At 41.0% G+C, this 24,576-nt stretch overlaps 1 protein-coding gene across 1 annotated transcript; it reads left to right on the top strand.

Moving 5' to 3' along the window:
• Positions 1–595: 595 nt before the first annotated feature.
• On the top strand, positions 596–23,912 carry LOC306733847 (scavenger receptor cysteine-rich type 1 protein M130-like; the record flags this gene model as incomplete). The annotated part of the gene is made up of 10 exons (XM_079215153.1): positions 596–638; positions 7,799–8,122; positions 8,213–8,509; positions 15,170–15,502; positions 15,595–15,888; positions 21,575–21,907; positions 22,000–22,287; positions 22,532–22,843; positions 23,278–23,360; positions 23,460–23,912. The coding sequence occupies 10 exons, from the start codon at positions 596–598 to the stop codon at positions 23,553–23,555; spliced, it is 2,403 nt and encodes an 800-aa protein (XP_079071279.1). The 3' UTR covers positions 23,556–23,912.
• Positions 23,913–24,576: the final 664 nt, after the last annotated feature.

The raw sequence follows: 24,576 nt of genomic DNA, 5'->3' as shown, positions 1-24,576 counted from the left end.
TTGTCCAACACTCTGTTCTGCATTCATCTGTCAGGACCCTGTCCAGCACTCTGTTCTGCAGAGACACCGTGACAGAGCGCTGGAGAGAGTGAGTGACGAGGGAACGCGTTCGAACGGCAGAAGTCTCGCAGCAGCTTCATATTTATTTATAAATATATATATAATTTTTTGGTGGCTCAAGGTGGGGTCAGTAGAGGTCTAATATTTATAATATTAGACCTCTATTGACCGGTCGCCACTGGGCTGAACACATGCTGAGCTTCATGAAGGCCAACAACACAGAAACATGAAGCCAGGCTCAGTGAGAGGTATCTGTGAACAAGTCTACCAGAAATAAGAAGAGGATTCAGCATTAATCTGAGAGGAACATCTCTGTCAGTCCTAGTTGTCGTGGTAACTGTCCCGTAATCGTGCATCGGTCAGCAGCTTCTTGTGAAATCAACGATGATCAGTTTCACAGGAAATCAGCTCAGAAAAGTGTCTAATTATAAAGCTGAAGGCCACCATGAGCACAGCTCCTCCTCTCTTCCTGTACGCAGACATACCCTGAAGGCATGTGGTGATCAGAGAGAGAGAGACGGACCACCTGGACGTCATGGATCACCTGTTGATGCTGCTGCTGTTGCTGAGGAGCTCAGGTAGGACTCTTTATGTATTTATATGGCTTTCACTCAGAAAACACACACACACAGAAAACAGTTAAACCGAAATAATGTCATTGTAATTCCACACAACAGTTCATGACAGTGAAGTAGTATTTTCATGTCTTTCAAATAGAAAAGTGAAAAAACAAACGTTCATAAATTATCCCGACTGAAAAATAAAGATTGTGGTTCTCAAACTGTTTTTGTCACGCCCCACTTTGGAGGAAGAGAAATGTTCACGTCCCACCAAGATTGTAACAAAATGGTCCGAGCTGAATTTTGATAAACCTCCCCACAGTTTGAGAACCACTGCATGAATTGAACTGTGCCAGCCACCATGTTAAAAAAATAACGCTGACATGTGATCCTCTTGGTTGATAAAACGTGATGATGTGCGCTGAACTTTGTGAAAAATGTCCACATTCAGTTCTATTCCCCCACATGTATTATTATATGTTGAGTCTCTGTGCAGTGTTTCTCTGGTGTTCGTGTCTCCGGTTCATTCATGAACTCAGTCTCAGAGACTTTGAGGCTCCCTGAAGTCCTTGAGGGTTTGGTTCTGTCCCATTGTCACATCGTAGTGTTTGAGTCTCTGGCAGACATGTTGAGTCCTTTATGATCCCTTTCCCTAAGTCAGCATTAGAGGCTGACTTTGCCTAAGGGAATTACCCACAATTCATTGCAATGTGACGTTAAACACGCAGTTCCCAATGGAAGCATGGAGACGTAAAAAAAGAAGAGACATGTGGGCGTTCAGCCTGATAAAATACATTTACACTACAACATTATGGATAAAAGATGGAACATAAAAACACATGAAATCAGAGGAATGCAAGCAGAAAATATATATAATATTATTTTACATTCATCAAACAAAACGATTAAACAGATCATTTCAAATGACTTCTCATCTCGTGAGGAAGACGTTCAAATCAGTGAATAAAAAGTATAAAATAAATACACAATTGGACACAATATTGTTTTATGTAGTCATGTGATGTTGCAGAAAAGTGCTGTCATTCATATTCACACCATCAAGCCCTGAAGCCTCTCACACTCAACACTTAGCAGCTGAGGGTTCAGGGTTTGAGGGTTTAGGGGGACATTGAGATTGGGCCAGACTCATGACAGATTGACAGGAAACGATGTAATACTGTTTCCTGTTCACTCTCCTCCTGCCGTATCAGAGCTAAGCTACTGCTAATGCTAACACAATGTTTCCTGCTGTGCTTCACATTAAAACACTCAACAAGACAATCACAACAGGAGCTTTTATTGTGTAGCACTCACACAATAAAACGCTCAACAAGACAATCACAACAGGAGCTTTTATTGTGAAGGACTCACACATTAAAACACTCAACAAGACAATCACAACAGGAGCTTTATTGTGAAGGACTCACACATTAAAACACTCAACAAGACAATCACAACAGGAGCTTTTATTGTGTAGCACTCACATTAAAACACTCAACAAGACAATCACAACAGGAGCTTTTATTGTGTAGCACTCACACATTAAAACACTCAACAAGACAATCACAACAGGAGCTTTTATTGTGAAGGACTCACACATTAAAACACTCAACAAGACAATCACAACAGGAGCTTTTATTGTGAAGGACTCACACATTAAAACACTCAACAAGACAATCACAACAGGAGCTTTATTGTGAAGGACTCACACATTAAAACACTCAATAAGACAATCACAACAGGAGCTTTTATTGTGAAGGACTCACACATTAAAACACTCAACAAGACAAAAACAACAGGAGCTTTTATTGTGAAGGACTCACACATTAAAACACTCAACAAGACAATCACAACAGGAGCTTTTATTGTGAAGGACTCACACATTAAAACACTCAACAAGACAATCACAACAGGAGCTTTATTGTGAAGGACTCACACATTAAAACACTCAATAAGACAATCACAACAGGAGCTTTTATTGTGAAGGACTCACACATTAAAACACTCAACAAGACAAAAACAACAGGAGCTTTTATTGTGAAGGACTCACACATTAAAACACTCAACAAGACAATCACAACAGGAGCTTTTATTGTGAAGGACTCACACATTAAAACACTCAACAAGACAATCACAACAGGAGCTTTTATTGTGAAGGACTCACACATTAAAACACTCAACAAGACAAAAACAACAGGAGCTTTTATTGTGAAGGACTCACACATTAAAACACTCAACAAGACAATCACAACAGGAGCTTTTATTGTGAAGGACTCACACATTAAAACACTCAACAAGACAATCACAACAGGAGCTTTATTGTGAAGGACTCACACATTAAAACACTCAATGAGACAATCACAACAGGAGCTTTTATTGTGAAGGACTCACACATTAAAACACTCAAGACAAAAACAACAGGAGCTTTTATTGTGAAGGACTCACACATTAAAACACTCAACAAGACAATCACAACAGGAGCTTTTATTGTGAAGGACTCACACATTAAAACACTCAACAAGACAAAGACAACAGGAGCTTTTATTGTGAAGGACTCACAGCATGCTTGCAAGTCTTTCGCATCAAAAAGGTGTCGATGAAACCAGACAGCAGGCTGTTTGATCATGTTGTTGACAGTGGATTCATTGGAGACATTGTCCGGAGTAACAGACAGATTACTTCCACTTAGAAGGTTGGAAGGTTGGAAAAGAAGGAGGCGCTTAGGAGAGGAGACAAGGAGACAAGGCACAGGTAGCAAGGCGTGAGAGATGCTAAACAACTAAAAACTTCATTTTGTAAGTAAAGTCAACTTCATTGTGCTAGTGAATTAACTTACAAAATCAAGTTGACTTTACAAGTTAAGTAACTAATCTGAAAAATGTGGTACACTTTACTTTCAAAAATTAGTTGAATTACCTAATAATGAATATAAAGAAGAATTTGTTATGTACAAAACTGAGTAATTCATACAAAAACCAGCATTGCTCATTCTATGTAATACATTCATGCAAAAGTTGCCTCGATTTTATTAAGTAGATCAAGCAAGATATGTTTCAGTGAAATATCATATCATCAAGCTATCTTGTTTATTGTATATTGTGTATGTAAGAGCAACGTGGAACGGGAGTCAAATTCCATGTGTGTGTAAACACACTGTTGTTTTGTTGTTATCCACCAATCACAGAGCAGAATTCCTTGTAAGTGTAACGTACTTAAGCAATAAATTATTTCTGATTCTGTTCAAACTGAAGTTACTCAACCAGACGAGGCTTGTTGTGATTGGATGTCTTGTTGGAAACGCTTGGTTGTGCTGCTGTCTTTTAACTTTTCACGTCTCTTTTTTAAGCCCCTTCCCTCAAATTTTTTGTCATATTGTCAGAACAAATATTACACATTCATCTATCCTGTAATTGTCTGAAAGAAAAGGGGACATCTGAAAAACAGTCTGTATATAAACGTAACAACATCCAAATAAGTTGTTGATGAAAATTGCGATTACATTTAAAAACAAATATGTGTGGATTTCTATAACATTTACTTCAAACAACAAATATGTGTCTATTTCTCCAGGACTCCAAGCTGAAGGAAACTCAACAGGTAAAGAGAAATGAACATTCAATGAAGCAGAATTAGAAGTTTTAGTTGATTTATCATTAAATAAACTCAACTCTTTACTGACGACTCTCTGCTTTCTGTTCAGAACCTCCTGTCAGGTTGGTGGGAGGAGCCAGTCGCTGTGCAGGATCACTGGAGGTGAAGCATCAAGGAGAATGGAGACCAGTAGATGATCCTTACTCTGTCTGGACCCTGAAGGCAGCAGCTGTTGTCTGCAGAGATCTGGACTGTGGCTCTGCTGTTTCTACAGGACGGAGACACGAGTCCTCAAGGAGAAATGTGTGGAGGATCAACTCTAAGTGTGTTCAGTCTGCATCTCATCTGAGGGAGTGTGTAACATCATTCTTCTCTTCCTTCAGCCTGGATCTCACCTGCTCAGGTAAGCTCATCATGTAATTCATATGTTTCAGTCCTGTCCCTCCCTAACTACAGACTGTGAATCTGTATATAATACATTCTCTGAGGTGTCTCTATTCCTCCATGAGCCTTCACCTGTCTCTTCTTATTGGTGAACCATTATATTCCCCATTGTCTCATTAAACTTGACTTGTTTCCATGTTTAACTCTACTGGCTCAGCACCTTATTGCTGAAGTGGAGACGTGTTTCTTCATCAAGTTAAAGCACATCTTCTGAGGTGTGGATCCACAACGCTTGCTGGTGAATTCTACAGGATAGTTTGCCCAACATGATGAACTTTCGTCCCTTAGCATCAGAGCCCTGTTTTGTAATGGCGCTCCAAAAGGCTGTGCTGTGGTTAGGCCACGCCCCCAATGCAGAGGAGACAGAGTTTCATTTGAGTCAAAGAGAATCCTCCTCCAGTCTGACTTACATTGTTATGTTTGATCTTCTCCAGTCCACTGACAACACGTTGCTGTGAGTCAGCGTCCACCAACAGGACAGAGACTCAGACTCTATACAAGAGTCACACCTCTTCAAGTTCATACCTTATGTTTTACATGTTTTCACTTTTTTATATTTGGGGTTTCCTGTTTCATTTTGTCATTCGCCGCTCACTCTCGTTTCACATGAGTTCACTTCCTGTCCTTGTGTGTTTCCTGCCAGTGTGATTACCGTCCCGCCCTGATCAGCTTCACCTGTTCTGAATGACCTGTCCTCCCTTGAGTGTTTAGTCCTTGTGCTCCTCAAGTCATTTCTCTCTGTGATCTTGTTAACCTAGTTTTCTACTCTGCTTTTCCCAGACTGCCTTTGGTCTCTCATCTGTTTTTTGCTTTGTTTGCCTTTTCTGACTTTCCACCTGTGAACCAAACCTTTGAAAGTAAAGACTTTTATTTGGAGATGTTCTCCTCTTGACTCCTTGCCTCAGTGAAGTCTTTGGTCTTAACGATAAGCAGTGGACGTAGTCACCGTGACGTCATCCATCGGTTTCTGGACGACCGTTTAGAAACCTAGAATATAAGACTTTGGCTCTCGCCAGCTTGTTTTTTTTCAACCAGAAGGGAAATATAGCTATGTGCAACCAAACCGTTAATATTAACTTTGATGGAGTTAAAACTCACTGAAAGGGTTAAAGTTATGTGATGGGACCACTCTCAGACCAGACCACTGGTAGAGACCTGTCAATCACAAGGGAGCCCCGCCCTAAAGCATCCCCTGCTGTATGACCTAGATTATGGTTGTGTTTGTGTTTTATTCAGTCAGTCATTACAATACAATAAGTAAAGCCACAATCTAATATACACTACAGGAAGACTGAAGAGGTAGAAGCATAATGCTGATATATTTATATCCTAAATTATTATCAATTGAATCAGATAATTAATTTGATATCATGAAAAAAAAAAAATATATATATATATATATACACTATTGTTCAAAAGTTTGGGGTCACCCAGATACAGTTTCAGTTTCTTCTCAGTTTCCTTCGTGGAATAGTCTTCATGTCTAAGAACAAGAACAGACTGGAGAGTTTCACATGAAAGTTCTCTCTTTCTGGCCATTCTGAGAGTATAATGAACCCACAATGTGATGCTCCAGATACTCCACTAGCTCAAAGGAAGGACAGTTTATAGCTTCTCACCAGCATCACTGTTTAAGCTGTGCTAACATAATTACTTTGAATATTATGTTTTTCTATCCTCTAGTATTGTATCATAGTATTCCTTCTTTTGTGATCTCATAATGGAAGTCAGTTTATTCTTATAAAACTTATATTTTTCTTCACTTTCATTGGTTCTCAGTTGTAAATATGTTTTGTCAGGTACATTGTTCTTTTTACTCTCTGCAGACTTTCAGTCTTCCATGGCTTTCCTATCTATCCTTTACCCTGCAGCTTCTAATAGGACAATGCTTATTGTATAACTCAAACAATATGAAAGAAATGCATCAGAGGCCTGATCATGATCATCAGCATACTCCTCATCCCAGCTGTTGTTTTAAGTTCCATCTTAAAGCCTCAATTCTCTCAGCTGTTCTCATTCTTACTGGTTTACAGGAAGGCTCACTTAAACTGAACAGTTTCCCTTTAAATGATGCAGGATCACAAACATATGAAAATGATCACTGATATCAGTTCAAAACAAACCACGTGTTTCTTGGCCATGAACATTTGTAAGTTATCAATAAGTGATCACTTTCCTTAGTTATATACCAGGTTCATCAATAAGAGGCCAGTTAGCTAAACATTACATTACAAAAATATGTTGTTAATTTGTGTTCATTCCACTTTAACAGATCAATATTAAAGTCACCACAAACAAAAAGTGATTTCTTATTAGAAACTTTACCAAGGCGTTCTATGAATGCAACGCAACAATATTCTCTTAAATTAAGTAGAATTAATTTCAATCGTCAAACTCTCCATAATATCATCAACAACTGTGCTATCGATTAATATATCACATTCTGTTTATGAACTTATATTTTATTGAATATTTATTAAATAACTATACTTAAAGGGGTTTGAATGGTTGCTAATTGTAAATATGAAAGAATCCCACATAGTGCCTTAATGAACCCCATTTGAGAACCACTGATCTATCGACTCTAAATGGACCATCATTTTCTCAATGAACATCATGCTGTAGTGAACTAAACTTGAAACTAGCGATTAAAGCCATAAACTCATGTTTACAATGTTTACTAAAGTAATGAATCAAATGAGAAGTAGAGCAGTTTTCTTGTAGACTTCGAAACAATCAGATGAGAAGCATTGACTTCACTTTTCAGAACCGGAGGTTGACTCCTGCACTAGCAAACCAAAGCTTTACAGTTATGTCATTCTGATTGGTTGTTCAAGTTGTTCAAGTTTTCTTTATTTAAAGTGTTTTTGTATTGACTGATGAATTTGATGATGTTACCCCTTTTCACCATTGTGACCCAACTTATGACTTATTTACTTATGAAAACACCTCAGTCAATGCACTGCATGTATTGAACCAGTATTATGTTATGTTTTATTATTGCTAATTGTAATTATCATTATTACCATCAACCTATGTCTTTTTTAATTCTTTTTTAATTCCTCTGAATTATAGTTAAATGACATCTCTTTATTTCGTGTCTGGAGTCTTTCATCTCTCTTGTATCTTCTCTCATCTCTCAGACTCTGTCAGGCTGGTGGATGGAACCAGTCTGTGTTCAGGTAGACTGGAGGTGAGGTCTACCCAGTCTACCCAGTCTACCCAGTGGGGGTCCTCCGTGTGTGAAGAGGACTTTGACCAGCAGGATGCAGAGGTGGTCTGTAGGGAGCTTGGCTGTGGCGCTCCTTCAGTCCTCCAGGGGGCGCTCTATGGAGAAGTGGAGGCTCCAATGTGGACCAAAGAGTTCCAGTGTGGAGGCCATGAGTCTGCTCTCCTGGACTGTAGAAGCTCAGGCTCAGAGAGAAACACCTGCTCACCTGGCAAAGCTGTTGGACTCACCTGCTCAGGTAGAAGAGGAGCTGCAGCTTTGATCTGCTTCATCTCTGTTCTCCTGGAACTCACTTTGTTCTTTACTGACGACTCTGCTTTCTGTTCAGAACCTCCTGTCAGGTTGGTGGGAGGAGCCAGTCGCTGTGCAGGAACACTGGAGGTGAAACATCAAGGAGACTGGAGACCAGTAGATGATCCTTACTCTGTCTGGACCCTGAAGGCAGCAGCTGTTGTCTGTAGAGATCTGGACTGTGGCTCTGCTGTTTCTACAGGACGGAGACACGAGTCCTCAGAGAGAAATGTGTGGAGGATCAACTCTAAGTGTGTTCAGTCTGCATCTCCTCTGAGGGAGTGTGTATCATCATCATCACTCTCTTCCTACAGCCTGGATCTCACCTGCTCAGGTAAGCTCATCATGTAATTCATATGTTTCAGTCCTGTCCCTCCCTAACTACAGACTGTGAATCTGTATATAATACATTCTCTGAGGTGTCTCTATTCCTCCATGAGCCTTCACCTGTCTCTTCTTATTGGTGAACCATTATATTCCCCATTGTCTCATTAAACTTGACTTGTTTTCATGTTTAACTCTACTGGCTCAGCACCTTATTGCTGAAGTGGAGACGTGTTTCTTCATCAAGTTAAAGCACATCTTCTGAGGTGTGGATCCACAACGCTTGCTGGTGAATTCTACAGGATAGTTTGCCCAACATGATGAACTTTCGTCCCTTAGCATCAGAGCCCTGTTTTGTAATGGCGCTCCAAAAGGCTGTGCTGTGGTTAGGCCACGCCCCCAATGCAGAGGAGACAGAGTTTCATTTGAGTCAAAGAGAATCCTCCTCCAGTCTGACTTACATTGTTATGTTTGATCTTCTCCAGTCCACTGACAACACGTTGCTGTGAGTCAGCGTCCACCAACAGGACAGAGACTCAGACTCTATACAAGAGTCACACCTCTTCAAGTTCATACCTTATGTTTTACATGTTTTCACTTTTTTATATTTGGGGTTTCCTGTTTTCTTTTGTCATTCGCCGCTCACTCTCGTTTCACATGAGTTCACTTCCTGTCCTTGTGTGTTTCCTGCCAGTGTGATTACTGTCCCGACCTGATCAGCTTCACCTGTTCTGAATGACCTGTCCTCCCTTGAGTGTTTAGTCCTTGTGCTCCTCTTTGTCTGTCCCAGTTGGTCTTGGTAGCTCCGTGTCGAGCGTTCAAGTCATTTCTCTCTGTGATCTTGTTAACCTAGTTTTCTACTCTGCTTTTCCCAGACTGCCTTTGGTCTCTCATCTGTTTTTTGCTTTATTTGCCTTTTCTGACTTCCCACCTGTGAACCAAACCTTTGAAAGTAAAGACTTTTATTTGGAGATGTTCTCCTCTTGACTCCTTGCCTCAGTGAAGTCTTTGGTCTTAACGATAAGCAGTGGACGTAGTCACCGTGACGTCATCCATCAGTTTCTGGACGACCGTTTAGAAACCTAGAATATAAGACTTTGGCTCTCGCCAGCTTGTTTTTTTCAACCAGAAGGGAAATATAGCTACGTGCAACCAAACTGTTAATATTAACTTTGATGGTGTTAAAACTCACTGAAAGGGTTAAAGTTATGTGATGAAAACACGGACCACTCTCAGACCAGACCACGCAGTGGTAGAGACCTGTCAATCACAAGGGAGCCCCGCCCTAAAGCATCCCCTGCTGTATGACCTAGATTATGGTTGTGTTTGTGTTTTATTCAGTCAGTCATTACAATACAATAAGTAAAGCCACAATCTAATATACACTACAGGAAGACTGAAGAGGTAGAAGCATAATGCTGATATATTTATATCCTAAATTATTATCAATTGAATCAGATAATTAATTTGATATCATGAAAAAAAAAAAATATATATATATATTTACACTATCGTTCAAAAGTTTGGGGTCACCCAGATACAGTTTCAGTTTCTTCTCAGTTTCCTTCATGGAATAGTCTTCATGTCTAAGAACAAGAACAGACTGGAGAGTTTCACATGAAAGTTCTCTTTTTCTGGCCATTCTGAGAGTATAATGAACCCACAATGTGATGCTCCAGATACTCCACTAGCTCAAAGGAAGGACAGTTTATAGCTTCTCACCAGCATCACTGTTTAAGCTGTGCTAACATAATTACTTTGAATATTATGTTTTTCTATCCTCTAGTATTGTATCATAGTATTCCTTCTTTTGTGATCTCATAATGGAAGTCAGTTTATTCTTATAAAACTTATATTTTTCTTCACTTTCATTGGTTCTCAGTTGTAAATATGTTTTGTCAGGTACATTGTTCTTTTTACTCTCTGCAGACTTTCAGTCTTCCATGGCTTTCCTATCTATCCTTTACCCTGCAGCTTCTAATAGGACAATGCTTATTGTATAACTCAAACAATATGAAAGAAATGCATCAGAGGCCTGATTATGATCATCAGCATACTCCTCATCCCAGCTGTTGTTTTAAGTTCCATCTTAAAGCCTCAATTCTCTCAGCTGTTCTCATTCTTACTGGTTTACAGGAAGGCTCACTTAAACTGAACAGTTTCCCTTTAAATGATGCAGGATCACAAACATATGAAAATGATCACTGATATCAGTTCAAAACAAGCCACGTGTTACTTGGCCATGAACATTTGTAAACATGTTATCAATAAGTGATCACTTTCCTTAGTTATATACCAGGTTCATCAATAAGAGGCCAGTTAGCTAAACATTACATTACAAAAATCAGTTGTTAATTTGTGTACATTCCACTTTAACAGATCAATATTAAAGTCACCACAAACAAAAAGTGATTTCTTATTAGAAACTTTACCAAGGCGTTCTATGAATGCAACGCAACAATATTCTCTTAAATTAAGTAGAATTAATTTCAATCGTCAAACTCTCCATAATATCATCAACAACTGTGCTATCGATTAATATATCACATTCTGTTTATGAACTTATATTTTATTGAATATTTATTAAATAACTATACTTAAAGGGGTTTTGAATGGTTGCTAATTGTAAATATGAAAGAATCCCACATAGTGCCTTTATGAACCCCATTTGAGAACCACTGATCTATCGACTCTAAATGGACCATCATTTTCTCAATGAACATCATGCTGTAGTGAACTAAACTTGAAACTAGCGATTAAAGCCATAAACTCATGTTTACAATGTTTACTAAAGTAATGAATCAAATGAGAAGTAGAGCAGTTTTCTTGTAGACTTCGAAACAATCAGATGAGAAGCATTGACTTCACTTTTCAGAACCGGAGGTTGACTCCTGCACTAGCAAACCAAAGCTTTACAGTTATGTCATTCTGATTGGTTGTTCAAGTTGTTCAAGTTTTCTTTATTTAAAGTGTTTTTGTGTTGACTGATGAATATGAGGATGTTACCCCTTTTCACCATTGTGACCCAACTTATGACATATTTACTTATGAAAACACCTCAGTCAGTGCACTGCATGTATTGAACCAGTATTATGTTATGTTTTATTATTGCTAATTGTAATTATCATTATTACCATCAACCTATGTCTTTTTTAATTATTTTTTAATTCCTCTGAATGATAGTTTAATGAGAGGAATTAAAAAAAAAAAAAAAAAAGATAGTTTAATGCTCCTCCAATGAATCGCCACCTTAACGTGGTGGAGGAGTTTGAGTGGCTCAGTGATCCTGGGAGCTATGTTGTCCGGGGCGTCAGCCCCTGGTAGGGTCTCCTAAGGCAAACAGGTCTCGGGGGAGAGCCCAGACTAAGAGCGGTTCAAAAAACCCTGATGATGTACGGCCCACGGAATGAAGCTACCTCGCCCGGACAAGGGAAACCGGGGCACCCTCCCGGAGCCAGACCCGGGAGGGGAGCTCGACGGCGAGCGTCTGGTGGCCGGGCTTTCACCCATGGGGCCCGGTCGGGCTCAGCCCGAAAAAAGATCATGGACCAGCAACCCTGTGGACTCACCACCCGCGGGGGGAAGCATCGGGGTCGGGTGCTATGCAGACCGGGCGGCGGGCCAGGCAGGAGACCTGGGCGAGCCGATCGCCGGCAGCATAGACTAGCTCTAGGGACGTGGAACGTCACCTCGCTAGCGGGGAAAGAGCCGGAGCTGGTGCAGGAGGTGGAGCGGTACCAGCTAGATTTAGTTGGGCTCACCTCCACGCACAGCATGGGCTCTGGAACCAAGCTCCTGGAGAAGGGTTGGACTTTGTCCTTTTCTGGAGTTGCCCAGGGTGAGAGGCGCCGGGCGGGAGTGGGGATACTCACGAGTCCCCGGCTGAGCGCCGCTATGTTGGAGTTTTCCCCGGAGAACGAGAGGGTCGCCTCCCTGCGCCTACGGGTTGCAGGGAGTAAAGCTCTGACTGTTGTCTGTGCTTATGCACCGAACAGCAGTTCGGAGTATCCGGCCTTCTTGGAGTCGGTGGGAGGGGTCCTGGAAAGGGCGCCTCCTGCCGACTCCATAGTTCTCCTGGGAGACTTCAACGCTCACGTGGGCAATGACAGAGAAACCTGGCGGGGCGTGATTGGGAGGAACGGCTTGCCCGATCTGAACCCGAATGGTGTTTTGTTGTTGGACTTCTGTGCTAGCCACAGTTTGTCCATAACGAACACCATGTTTGAGCATAAGGTGGCTCATAAGTGTACCTGGTACCAGAACACCTTAGGCCGGAGATCAATGATCGACTTTGTAGTCGTATCATCTGATCTGCGGCCGTATGTCTTGGACACTCGGGTGAAGAGAGGAGCAGAGCTGTCAACTGATCACCACCTGGTGGTGAGTTGGATCAGATGGCGGGGGAGTCGGCTAGAAAGACCTGGCAAGCCCAAACGTGTAGTGAGGGTGAACTGGGAACGTCTGGCGGAGGATCCTGTCCGGGAGGTCTTCAACTCCCACCTCCGGAAGAACTTCTCACAAATCCCGAGGGAGGCTGGGGACATGGAACCCGAGTGGACCATGTTCAAAGCCTCTATTGTGGACGCGGCTGCTCGGAGCTGTGGCCAGAAGGTCATCGGTGCCTGTCGTGGCGGCAACCCAAGAACCCGGTGGTGGACACCGGGGGTGAGGGAAGCCGTCAAACTGAAGAGGGAGGCCTTTCGGGCCTGGCTGGCCCAGGGGTCTCCTGAAGCAGCTGACGGGTACCGGCAGGCCAGAAGGGCTGCAGCTGCGATGGTCGCGGATGCTAAAACTCGGGGCATGGGAGGAGTTCGGGGAGGCCATGGAGAAGGACTTTCGGGTGGCCTCAAGGAAGTTCTGGCAAACCATCCGACGGCTCAGGAAGGGAAAGCAGGGCCTACCCCAGGCTGTTCTCAGCGGGGGGGGGGAACTGCTGACCCGGACTGGGGACATCGTCGGGCGGTGGAAAGAGCACTTTGAGGAACTCCTAAACCCGGCTAACATGTCCCCCGGAGAGGGGGCAGCGCCGGAAGTCTTTGGGGTGGTTTCTCCCATATCCCTGGCAGAGGTCGCTAAGGTAGTCAAAAAGCTCCTTGGTGGCAAGGCGCCAGGGGTGGATGAGATCCGCCCTGAGATGCTGAAAGCGCTGGACATTGTTGGGCTGTCTTGGTTGACACGCCTTTTCAGTGTCGCATGGGGGTCGGGAACAGTGCCCATGGACTGGCAGACCGGGGTGGTGGTTCCCATCTTCAAGAAGGGGGACCGGAGAGTGTGCTCAAACTATCGTGGCATCACACTGCTCAGCCTCCTGGGAAAAGCTTATGCCAGGGTGCTGGAAGGGAGGCTCCGACCGCTTGTCGAACCTCAGATTCAAGACGAGCAGTGCGGATTCCGTCCCGGTCGTGGAACAGTGGACCAGCTCTTTACCCTTGCAAGACTACTGGAGGGGTCCTGGGAGTTTGCCCAACCAGTCTACATGTGCTTTGTGGACTTGGAGAAGGCTTTCGACCGGGTCCCTCGGGGGTTTTTGTGGGGGGTGCTGCGGGAGTATGGGGTGCCGGACCCGTTGGCACGGGCTATCCGGTCTTTGTACGCCTGCAGTAGGAGCTGTGTTCGTATCCTCGGTAGTAAGTCAGACACGTTCCCGGTGGGTGTTGGCCTCCGCCAGGGCTGCCCTTTATCACCGGTCCTGTTCGTGACCTTCATGGACAGGATATCTAGGCGCAGCCAGGGGGCGGAGAGGATCCGGTTCAGGAGTCTCGGGATCGCCTCTCTGCTGTTCGCGGATGATGTGGTCCTGTTTACCTCCTCGGATTGTGACCTCCAGCATTCACTGGGGCGTTTTGCAGCCGAGTGTGAAGCGGCAGGGATGAGAGTTAGCGCCTCCAAATCTGAGGCCATGGTGCTCTGCCGGAAACCGGTGGATTGCTCCCTCCAGGTGGGGACAAACTGCCTACCCCAAGCGAAGGAGTTCAAGTATCTCGGGGTCTTGTTCACGAGTGAGGGTAAGGTGGAGCGGGAGATCGACAGACGGATCGGTGCGGCTGCAGCAATAAAACAGGCGCTGTACCGGTCCGTCCTGGTGAAGAGGGAGCTGAGCCGGAAGGCGAAGCTCTCCATTTACTGGTCGGTCTATGTTCCAACCCTCACCTATGGTCACGAACTCTGGGTCGTGACCGAAAGAACGAGATCTCGAATACAAGCGGCCGAAATGAGCTTCCTCCGCAGGGTGGCCGGGCTCACCCTTAGAGATAGGGTAAGGAGCTCGGACATCAGGAGGGAGCTTGGAGTCGAGTCGCCGCTCCTTCGTGTCGAAAGGAGTCAGCTGAGGTGGTTCGGGCATCTAGTCAGGATGCCTCCTGGACGCCTCCCATTAGAGGTTTTCCAGGCACGTCCAACTGGTAGGAGACCCCGGGGAAGACCGAGGACACGCTGGAGGGATTATATCTCCCGGCTGGCCTTGGAACGCCTCGGGATCCCCCAGAATGAGCTGGAAAGTGTTGCGGGTGAGAGGGAAGCCTGGGTCGGCCTGCTGAACCTGCTGCCACCGCGACCCGACCCCGGATAAGCGGCTGATAATGGATGGATGGATGGATGGATAGTTTAATGACATCTCTTTATTTCGTGTCTGGAGTCTTTCATCTCTCTTGTATCTTCTCTCATCTCTCAGACTCTGTCAGGCTGGTGGATGGAACCAGTCTGTGTTCAGGTAGACTGGAGGTGAGGTCTATCCAGTCTACCCAGTCTACCCAGTCTACCCAGTGGGGGTCCTCCGTGTGTGAAGAGGACTTTGACCAGCAGGATGCAGAGGTGGTCTGTAGGGAGCTTGGCTGTGGCGCTCCTTCAGTCCTCCAGGGGGCGCTCTATGGAGAAGTGGAGGCTCCAATGTGGACCAAAGAGTTCCAGTGTGGAGGCCATGAGTCTGCTCTCCTGGACTGTAGAAGCTCAGGCTCAGAGAGAAACACCTGCTCACCTGGCAAAGCTGTTGGACTCACCTGCTCAGGTAGAAGAGGAGCTGCAGCTTTGATCTGCTTCATCTCTGTTCTCCTGGAACTCACTTTGTTCTTTACTGACGACTCTCTGCTTTCTGTTCAGAACCTGTCAGGTTGGTGGGAGGAGCCAGTCGCTGTGCAGAAACACTGGAGATGAAGCATCAAGGAGAATGGAGACCAGTAGATGATCCTTACTATGTCTGGACCCTGAAGGCAGCAGCTGTTGTCTGTAGAGATCTGGACTGTGGCTCTGCTGTTTCTACAGGACGGAGACACGAGTCCTCAGAGAGAAATGTGTGGAGGATCAACTCTAAGTGTGTTCAGTCTGCATCTCCTCTGAGGGAGTGTGTATCATCATCAGAACTCTCTTCCTCCAGCCTGGATCTCACCTGCTCAGGTAAGCTCATCATGTAATTCATATGTTTCAGTCCTGTCCCTCCCTAACTACAGACTGTGAATCTGTATATAATACATTCTCTGAGGTGTCTCTATTCCTCCATGAGCCTTCACCTGTCTCTTCTTATTGGTGAACCATTATATTCCCCATTGTCTCATTAAACTTGACTTGTTTTCATGTTTAACTCTACTGGCTCAGCACCTTATTGCTGAAGTGGAGACGTGTTTCTTCATCAAGTTAAAGCACATCTTCTGAGGTGTGGATCCACAACGCTTGCTGGTGAATTCTACAGGATAGTTTTCCCAACATGATGAACTTTCGTCCCTTAGCATCAGAGCCCTGTTTTGTAATGGCGCTCCAAAAGGCCGTGCTGTGGTTAGGCCACGCCCCCAATGCAGATGAGACAGAGTTTCATTTGAGTCAAAGAGAATCCTCCTCCAGTCTGATTACATTGTTATGTTTGATCTTCTCCAGTCCACTGACAACACGTTGCTGTGAGTCAGCGTCCACCAACAGGACAGAGGCTCAGACTCTATACAAGAGTCACACCTCTTCAAGTTCATACCTTATGTTTTACATGTTTTCACTTTCTTATATTTGGGGTTTCCTGTTTTATTTTGGTCATAATATACAAAACAGAAAGACTGAAGAGGTACAGGTAGAAGCATAATGCTGATATATTTATATCCTAAATTATTATCAATTAAATCAGATAATTAATTGGATATAATGAAAACAATAATATATATATATATATATATATATATATATATATATATTTATATATGTTTCTACATTTCATTCACACTTGTAATCCTCACTAATAGTTTCATAAACAATCCTTTTGAAAACCAAAGATGAGTTGAGCGTTCTTACATCCATGTTATTGTTGTTCCATAACTGAACTCCTACAATAGAAATACATCTTCTTTTAATCTCTTTTCTAGCTTTTTGTACAATAAACTTACAAACATCTCAAATCATATTCACATTCATGTATTGAAACAACCTTTGAACACAGTCTGGCAGTGCCTTTGCTTTAGCTCTGCACATCGTCTGCATTATTTTATAATAAACCAAATCATTACATTTCATAACATGAGATCTGACAAACAATGGATGTGTGTGCTCACAGTAACCATAGATACCATGGTAACAGCATTATTCATGATGCGTATCGCTGGTTTCTGTAACAAGAAGTTGAATTTATAAATGTTTTATAGGTTGACCTCCACACCTCCACACAATGAGATGAATATGGAAGTATAAGTGAGCAATAAATGATATACAAGGCCTTAGAAGTTAGTACATCTCTACATGTATACAGTATTGCTATTGACTTTGACATTTTACCATTTATATATTCAATATGTTGTCTCCATGTTACTTTATGATCAATCACAACCCAGAGCAATTTTGTCTCAAAACTCTTTCAGTTTTGTCATCACAGAATTGTAATTCAATATCCCTCTAATTCATTTGATTTCCAAAAACCATGAATTTAGTTTTCTTTATATTAAGAACCAGGATGTGATCATTTCTAGCTCCTTTTCAATAAAAAACAAAAGGTCCTTCAATCGTTTTCCTGAACAAAACAAATTTGTATCCTCAGCAAAAAACATTTTACTAATTTAGTAACATTACAAATATGTTTAATGTAAAGTATAAAAAGTATTGGACCATCACTGATCCCTGTGGTTCTCCACAGGTGAGCTTCCTAAGTCCTGACACCATGTCATGAACTCACTGCGTCTGTTTCAAGTAGCTTTCAACCAAGAGTGATGATCCCTCTGATCCATACTTCTCTAATGTGATCAATAACTTACTGTGATCTATATACTTCTAATGTAATCAATAACTTACTGTGATCTATATACTTCTCTAATGTAATCAATAACTTAGTGTGATCTATATACTTCTAATGTAATCAATAACTTAGTGTGATCTATATACTTCTAATGTAATCAATAACTTACTGTGATCTATATACTTCTCTAATGTAATCAATAACTTAGTGTGATCTATGTACTTCTCTAATGTAATCAATAACTTAGTGTGATCTATATACTTCTAATGTAATCAATAACTTACTGTGATCTATATACTTCTCTAATGTAATCAATAACTTAGTGTGATCTATGTACTTCTCTAATGTAATCAATAACTTAGTGTGATCTATATACTTCTCTAATGTGATCAATAACTTACTGTGATCTATATACTTCTAATGTAATCAATAACTTACTGTGATCTATATACTTCTCTAATGTAATCAATAACTTACTGTGATCTATATACTTCTAATGTAATCAATAACTTACTGTGATCTATATACTTCTAATGTAATCAATAACTTACTGTGATCTCTATACTTCTAATGTGATCAATAACTTACTGTGATCTATATACTTCTCTAATGTAATCAATAACTTAGTGTGATCTATGTACTTCTCTAATGTAATCAATAACTTAGTGTGATCTATATACTTCTCTAATGTAATCAATAACTTACTGTGATCTATATACTTCTCTAATGTGATCAATAACTTACTGTGATCTATATACTTCTAATGTAATCAATAACTTACTGTGATCTATATACTTCTAATGTAATCAATAACTTAGTGTGATCTATATACTTCTCTAATGTAATAAATAACTTACTGTGATCTATATACTTCTAATGTGATCAATAACTTACTGTGATCTATATACTTCTAATGTAATCAATAACTTACTGTGATCTATATACTTCTAATGTAATCAATAACTTAGTGTGATCTATATACTTCTCTAATGTAATCAATAACTTAGTGTGATCTATGTACTTCTCTAATGCAATCAAGAACTTAGTGTGATCTATATACTTCTCTAATGTAATCAATAACTTAGTGTGATCTATATACTTCTAATGTAATCAATAACTTACTGTGATCTATATACTTCTCTAATGTAATCAATAACTTAGTGTGATCTATATACTTCTCTAATGTAATCAATAACTTAGTGTGATCTATATACTTCTCTATTGTAATCAATAACTTACTGTGATCTCTATACTTCTAATGTAATCAATAACTGAGTGTGATCTATATACTTCTAATGTAATCAATAACTGAGTGTGATCTATATACTTCTCTAATGTAATCAATAACTTAGTGTGATCTATATACTTCTCTAATGTAATCAATAACTTAGTGTGATCTATATACTTCTACTGTAATCAATAACTTAGTGTGATCTATATACTTCTACTGTAATCAATAACTTACTGTGATCTATATACTTCTACTGTAATCAATAACTTACTGTGATCTATATACTTCTGAAGTAAACAATAACTTAGTGTGATCTATATACTTCTACTGTAATCAATAACTTAGTGTGATCTATATACTTCTAATGTAATCAATAACTTAGTGTGATCTATATACTTCTACTGTAATCAATAACTTACTGTGATCTATATACTTCTACTGTAATCAATAACTTAGTGTGATTTATATACTTCTACTGTAATCAATAACTTAGTGTGATCTATACATCAAAGCCTTCTGGAGGTCAATGTAAATGCCAATAGAATACTCATCATGTTCTTTGTTATTCTTCCACATCTCCATTAGTGCAGAGGGAGTAGTTCTATTTCTACTGAATCCATACTGATGTTCACTCAATAATTCATTTTGACTTATCATACAATTTCTGCAGAAATAATTTCTCTAATATTTTAGAGAATGGAGGAAGAAGGGATATTGCTCTAGAATTATCATGTAATGCTTATCTCCATTTTTAAATATTGGTACTACCTTTGCAGTTTTCATTTTATTATGAAAAATACCTTTTTGAAAGACTGATTACATTCATAGGTCAGAGGTCCTGCAATACAATCAATTACTTCTTTAATGATTTAATATCAATAGAATATATATCAGAAGATCTTTTGTTTTTAAAGTTGTTTACAACTTCAATGATTTCAGTCTCATTCACGGCACAAAGGAACATGGAATGTAAATTATCCTTAATAAGGTTATCAAACTAATCTTTTCCGTTATCAGGCACAACTATCTTTTTGTCCAGAGTCGTTCCAACACCCAAAATAATCATTGATATCATCAACAATACTTTTTAAATCGTCCACAGAGTTGTTTAGAAGGAAATTCAGATTTGTATTCTTTATTTCTGGTAATCTGATTACTTTGAAATCCTTTGAATATTATGTTTTACTATCCTCTAGTATTTTATTATAGTATTGTGATCTCATAATGGAAGTCAGTTTATTCTTATAAAACTTATATTTTTCTTCACTTTCATTGGTTCTCAGTTGTAAATGTGTTTTGTCAGGTACATTGTTCTTTTTACTCTCTGCAGACTTTCAGTCTTCCATGGCTTTCCTATCTATCCTTTACCCTGCAGCTTCTAATAGGACAATGCTTATTGCATAACTCAAACAATATGAAAGAAATGCATCAGAGGCCTGATTATGATCATCAGCATACTCCTCATCCCAGCTGTTGTTTTTAGTTCCATCTTAAAGCCTCAATTCTCTCAGCTGTTCTCATTCTTACTGGTTTACAGGAAGGCTCACTTAAACTGAACAGGTTCCCTTTAAATGATGCAGGATCACAAACATATGAAAATGATCACTGATATCAGTTCAAAACAAGCCACGTGTTACTTGGCCATGAACATTTGTAAGTTATCAATAAGTGATCACTTTCCTTAGTTATATACCAGGTTCATCAATAAGAGGCCAGTTAGCTAAACATTACATTACAAAAATATGTTGTTAATTTGTGTTCATTCCACTTTAACAGATCAATATTAAAGTCACCACAAACAAAAAGTGATTTCTTATTAGAAACTTTACCAAGGCGTTCTATGAATGCAACGCAACAATATTCTCTTAAATTAAGTAGAATTAATTTCAATCGTCAAACTCTCCATAATATCATCAACAACTGTGCTATCAATTAATATATCACATTCTGTTTATGAACTTATATTTTATTGAATATTTATTAAATAACTATACTTAAAGGGGTTTTGAATGGTTGCTAATTGTAAATATGAAAGAATCCCACATAGTGCCTTTATGAACCCCATTTGAGAACCACTGATCTATCGACTCTAAATGGACCATCATTTTCTCAGTGAACATCATGCTGTAGTGAACTAAACTTGAAACTAGCGATTAAAGCCATAAACTCATGTTTACAATGTTTACTAAAGTAATGAATCAAATGAGAAGTAGAGCAGTTTTCTTGTAGACTTCGAAACAATCAGATGAGAAGCATTGACTTCACTTTTCAGAACCGGAGGTTGACTCCTGCACTAGCAAACCAAAGCTTTACAGTTATGTCATTCTGATTGGTTGTTCAAGTTGTTCAAGTTTTCTTTATTTAAAGTGTTTTTGTGTTGACTGATGAATATGATGATGTTACCCCTTTTCACCATTGTGACCCAACTTATGACATATTTACTTATGAAAACACCTCAGTCAATGCACTGCATGTATTGAACCAGTATTATGTTATGTTTTATTATTGCTAATTGTAATTATCATTATTACCATCAACCTATGTCTTTTTTAATTATTTTTTAATTCCTCTGAATTATAGTTTAATGACATCTCTTTATTTCGTGTCTGGAGTCTTTCATCTCTCTTGTATCTTCTCTCATCTCTCAGACTCTGTCAGGCTGGTGAATGGAACCAGTCTGTGTTCAGGTAGACTGGAGGTGAGGTCTAACCAGTCTACCCAGTCTACCCAGTCTACCCAGTGGGGGTCCTCCGTGTGTGAAGAGGACTTTGACCAGCAGGATGCAGAGGTGGTCTGTAGGGAGCTTGGCTGTGGCGCTCCTTCAGTCCTCCAGGGGGCGCTCTATGGAGAAGTGGAGGCTCCAATGTGGACCAAAGAGTTCCAGTGTGGAGGCCATGAGTCTGCTCTCCTGGACTGTAGAAGCTCAGGCTCAGAGAGAAACACCTGCTCACCTGGCAAAGCTGTTGGACTCACCTGCTCAGGTAGAAGAGGAGCTGCAGCTTTGATCTGCTTCATCTCTGTTCTCCTGGAACTCACTTTGTTCTTTACTGACGACTCTCTGCTTTCTGTTCAGAACCTCCTGTCAGGTTGGTGGGAGGAGCCAGTCGCTGTGCAGGATCACTGGAGATGAAACAAGGAGACTGGAGACCAGTAGATGGTTCTGACTGGACCCTGAAGGCAGCAGCTGTTGTCTGCAGAGATCTGGACTGTGGCTCTGCTGTTTCTACAGGACGGAGACACGAGTCCTCAAAGAGAAATGTGTGGAGGATCAACTCTAAGTGTGTTCAGTCTGCATCTCCTCTGAGGGAGTGTGTATCATCATCATCACTCTCTTCCTACAGCCTGGATCTCACCTGCTCAGGTAAGCTCATCAGTGGCATCATCTATGACATCATCTTTTACAGCAATTTCCCCAGTATGTTCCTTCCTCTGTCACAGTGACAGTCAGTGGTTTTCCATTGGACTGAACTGTAAAGTATCCGGGACAACGACATCCTAAAGTGAACAGAGGTGGGCTTGTTTCTGGAAGCTTCAACTCCTCTATAGATTGCTGATCTTCACCTGGCAGGACACACCTGTTTGTCTGTCTGTCTCTGTGTTTACAGACCTGCTGCTTCAGCCAATCATCTCCATGGACGGGGTCTCCGAGGCCCAGCAGCAGGGGGCTGAGGTGCTGAGACGCTACGCCTTCACCATCGTCTGCTCCATCCAGCCACAGTACCCAGGAGGCTCCTTCCAGCTCACCTTTTCCAACTCGCCACAAAACTCCACCCAGCCAGCTGTCAATTACTCTGCCCACTTCCTGTTTCCTGCAGCAGATCCCGCCCACCAAGGAAGCTACAGCTGTGTTTATCACGTCTCCGTTTCCTCTCATGACTTCTCTTCTGAGAGCCGGCTGCTTTCTCTCACTGTCTTAGGTAAACTGACTTTACATGCAGGTTTGTGGAAGATGATTGGTCCAAAGACTGAAAATGATCAGCTGACAACAGAGTTCATGCATGTGGTTGTTTCTGGAAGGACACTGTGACTGCTGTCATTGTGTTACACAAGTCACATAGTAACCAAACGTAACCCAAGTCTGTAAATGCAACAGCAACAATACATGTAGGGCAGAGCGTGTTTGGTTACCAGGAAACTCATGTTCTCTGAGACCTGAGGGAGGCGTTTCACTAGATGAAGCACCTTCTGACGCGACCAATCACAAACGCTCCACTGCCACCACATCGGCCACAACACCACTGAGCCCCGAACCCGTGACTTTAACGTGTAACTCCTGTGGGCTCAATGGGAGCTGTTGGACTCATGATGTTGTGTCTTGTGTGATGTAATGACTGTCCATGTGTCTGAACAGATCCAGCACCTTTCATCATCAGAGTGGTCGTCCTGCCGCTGACTCTGCTGTTGGTGATCACCGCCCTTTACTTCTACTGCAAGGTACTGACACACGTCTGTTGTTTAGACCAGCGACTGAAATGAAGCACTCCTTCTGTGTTTAGTGAACTAAGACAGGACTGTGCCGTCTTGTCTCTCCAGGCCAGCAGGGGGCAGAAGCCGGGCAGACGGGAGAACATTGAGCTGGATTATTATAACATGGGTGTTCCTGAAGAAGGAGCTCAGGGAGCCGAGTAGCTTCTCCGAGCAGCTCATCTTACATCCAGATGGATTTCTAACACACGAGCACGTCGGCTCACTTATATACGCATGTTCCCTTAAGCAAGAAGGCTGACATATTGTTTGTATTCGAGTTCATGACATCTCTTCATTCTGTCTCACAATACTCAATGTTAAAATCACATGTTGTAACATTTGAAGACCTGAATCCTAAAATAAAAGGGAAACATGTTCCAGAGCCCCGTACTGTAGATCTGGAGCTCATCAGGTTGGTGAACCATCTGGAGCAGTGTTGAGAATCTGTTGTGATTTAAAATACAATGAACTTCATGGCTTCACTGTAGCGCCCCCTTGTGGTTCATATGGGTCATTTATTGTTGTGAGCAGGACTACAGTTAGCTAAAAGATGATTATCAATCAGCAACAATAAAAGAGGTTGTTTTTATTGATTGAGGATTTTTTTTTTATAAGAATTTTGTAATTGAGAAGTTTAATTAAAATATTGTACTTGTTTTGTAAGAATGTTTACTTAATCTTTCCATTTTTAGATTTCTTAAGATTTTTATTTGATATGAAGGATTTTGCTATTTTTTATAATTAAGGATTTTGCTTTTTCCATTATAATGTACTTCATTTTGCTTATTCTGTGATTTTTTTATTTCATAGGAATTTAGCTTTTTATTCATGACGTTTTTTCACATGCGCAAAAATGAATGAAATACAATAAAAAAAACATATGAGGTTGTGGGATAATCAGTAAATCAAACAGTGCATTAAATAGTGATGAAGGATCTGTCTCAGGAATTTAGCTTACTTTTAAGAATTTTGATACATTTGTGCTAAAGGAAGAACTTACTTTTGTGATGAAAGATTTTACTTTTTTATTTGTAAAAAATAATTTTCAGACACTTTGATAATTGTGTACTTCAATCATTTTTGATACGAACTCTGAATAAAGAGGTTTATTCTACGTGGAAACGACGCCACTTTAGGACTTCTGCTCACAACCAATTAAAGACAATATATAAATAAAATAAAA

This window comes from Taurulus bubalis (genome assembly GCF_910589615.1).
Source record: "Taurulus bubalis genome assembly, chromosome: 3".
Classification (NCBI taxonomy): Eukaryota; Metazoa; Chordata; class Actinopteri; order Perciformes; family Cottidae; genus Taurulus; species Taurulus bubalis.
Note: the sequence above shows the minus strand (reverse complement) of the source record. Positions and strands in the feature narration are given on the sequence as shown.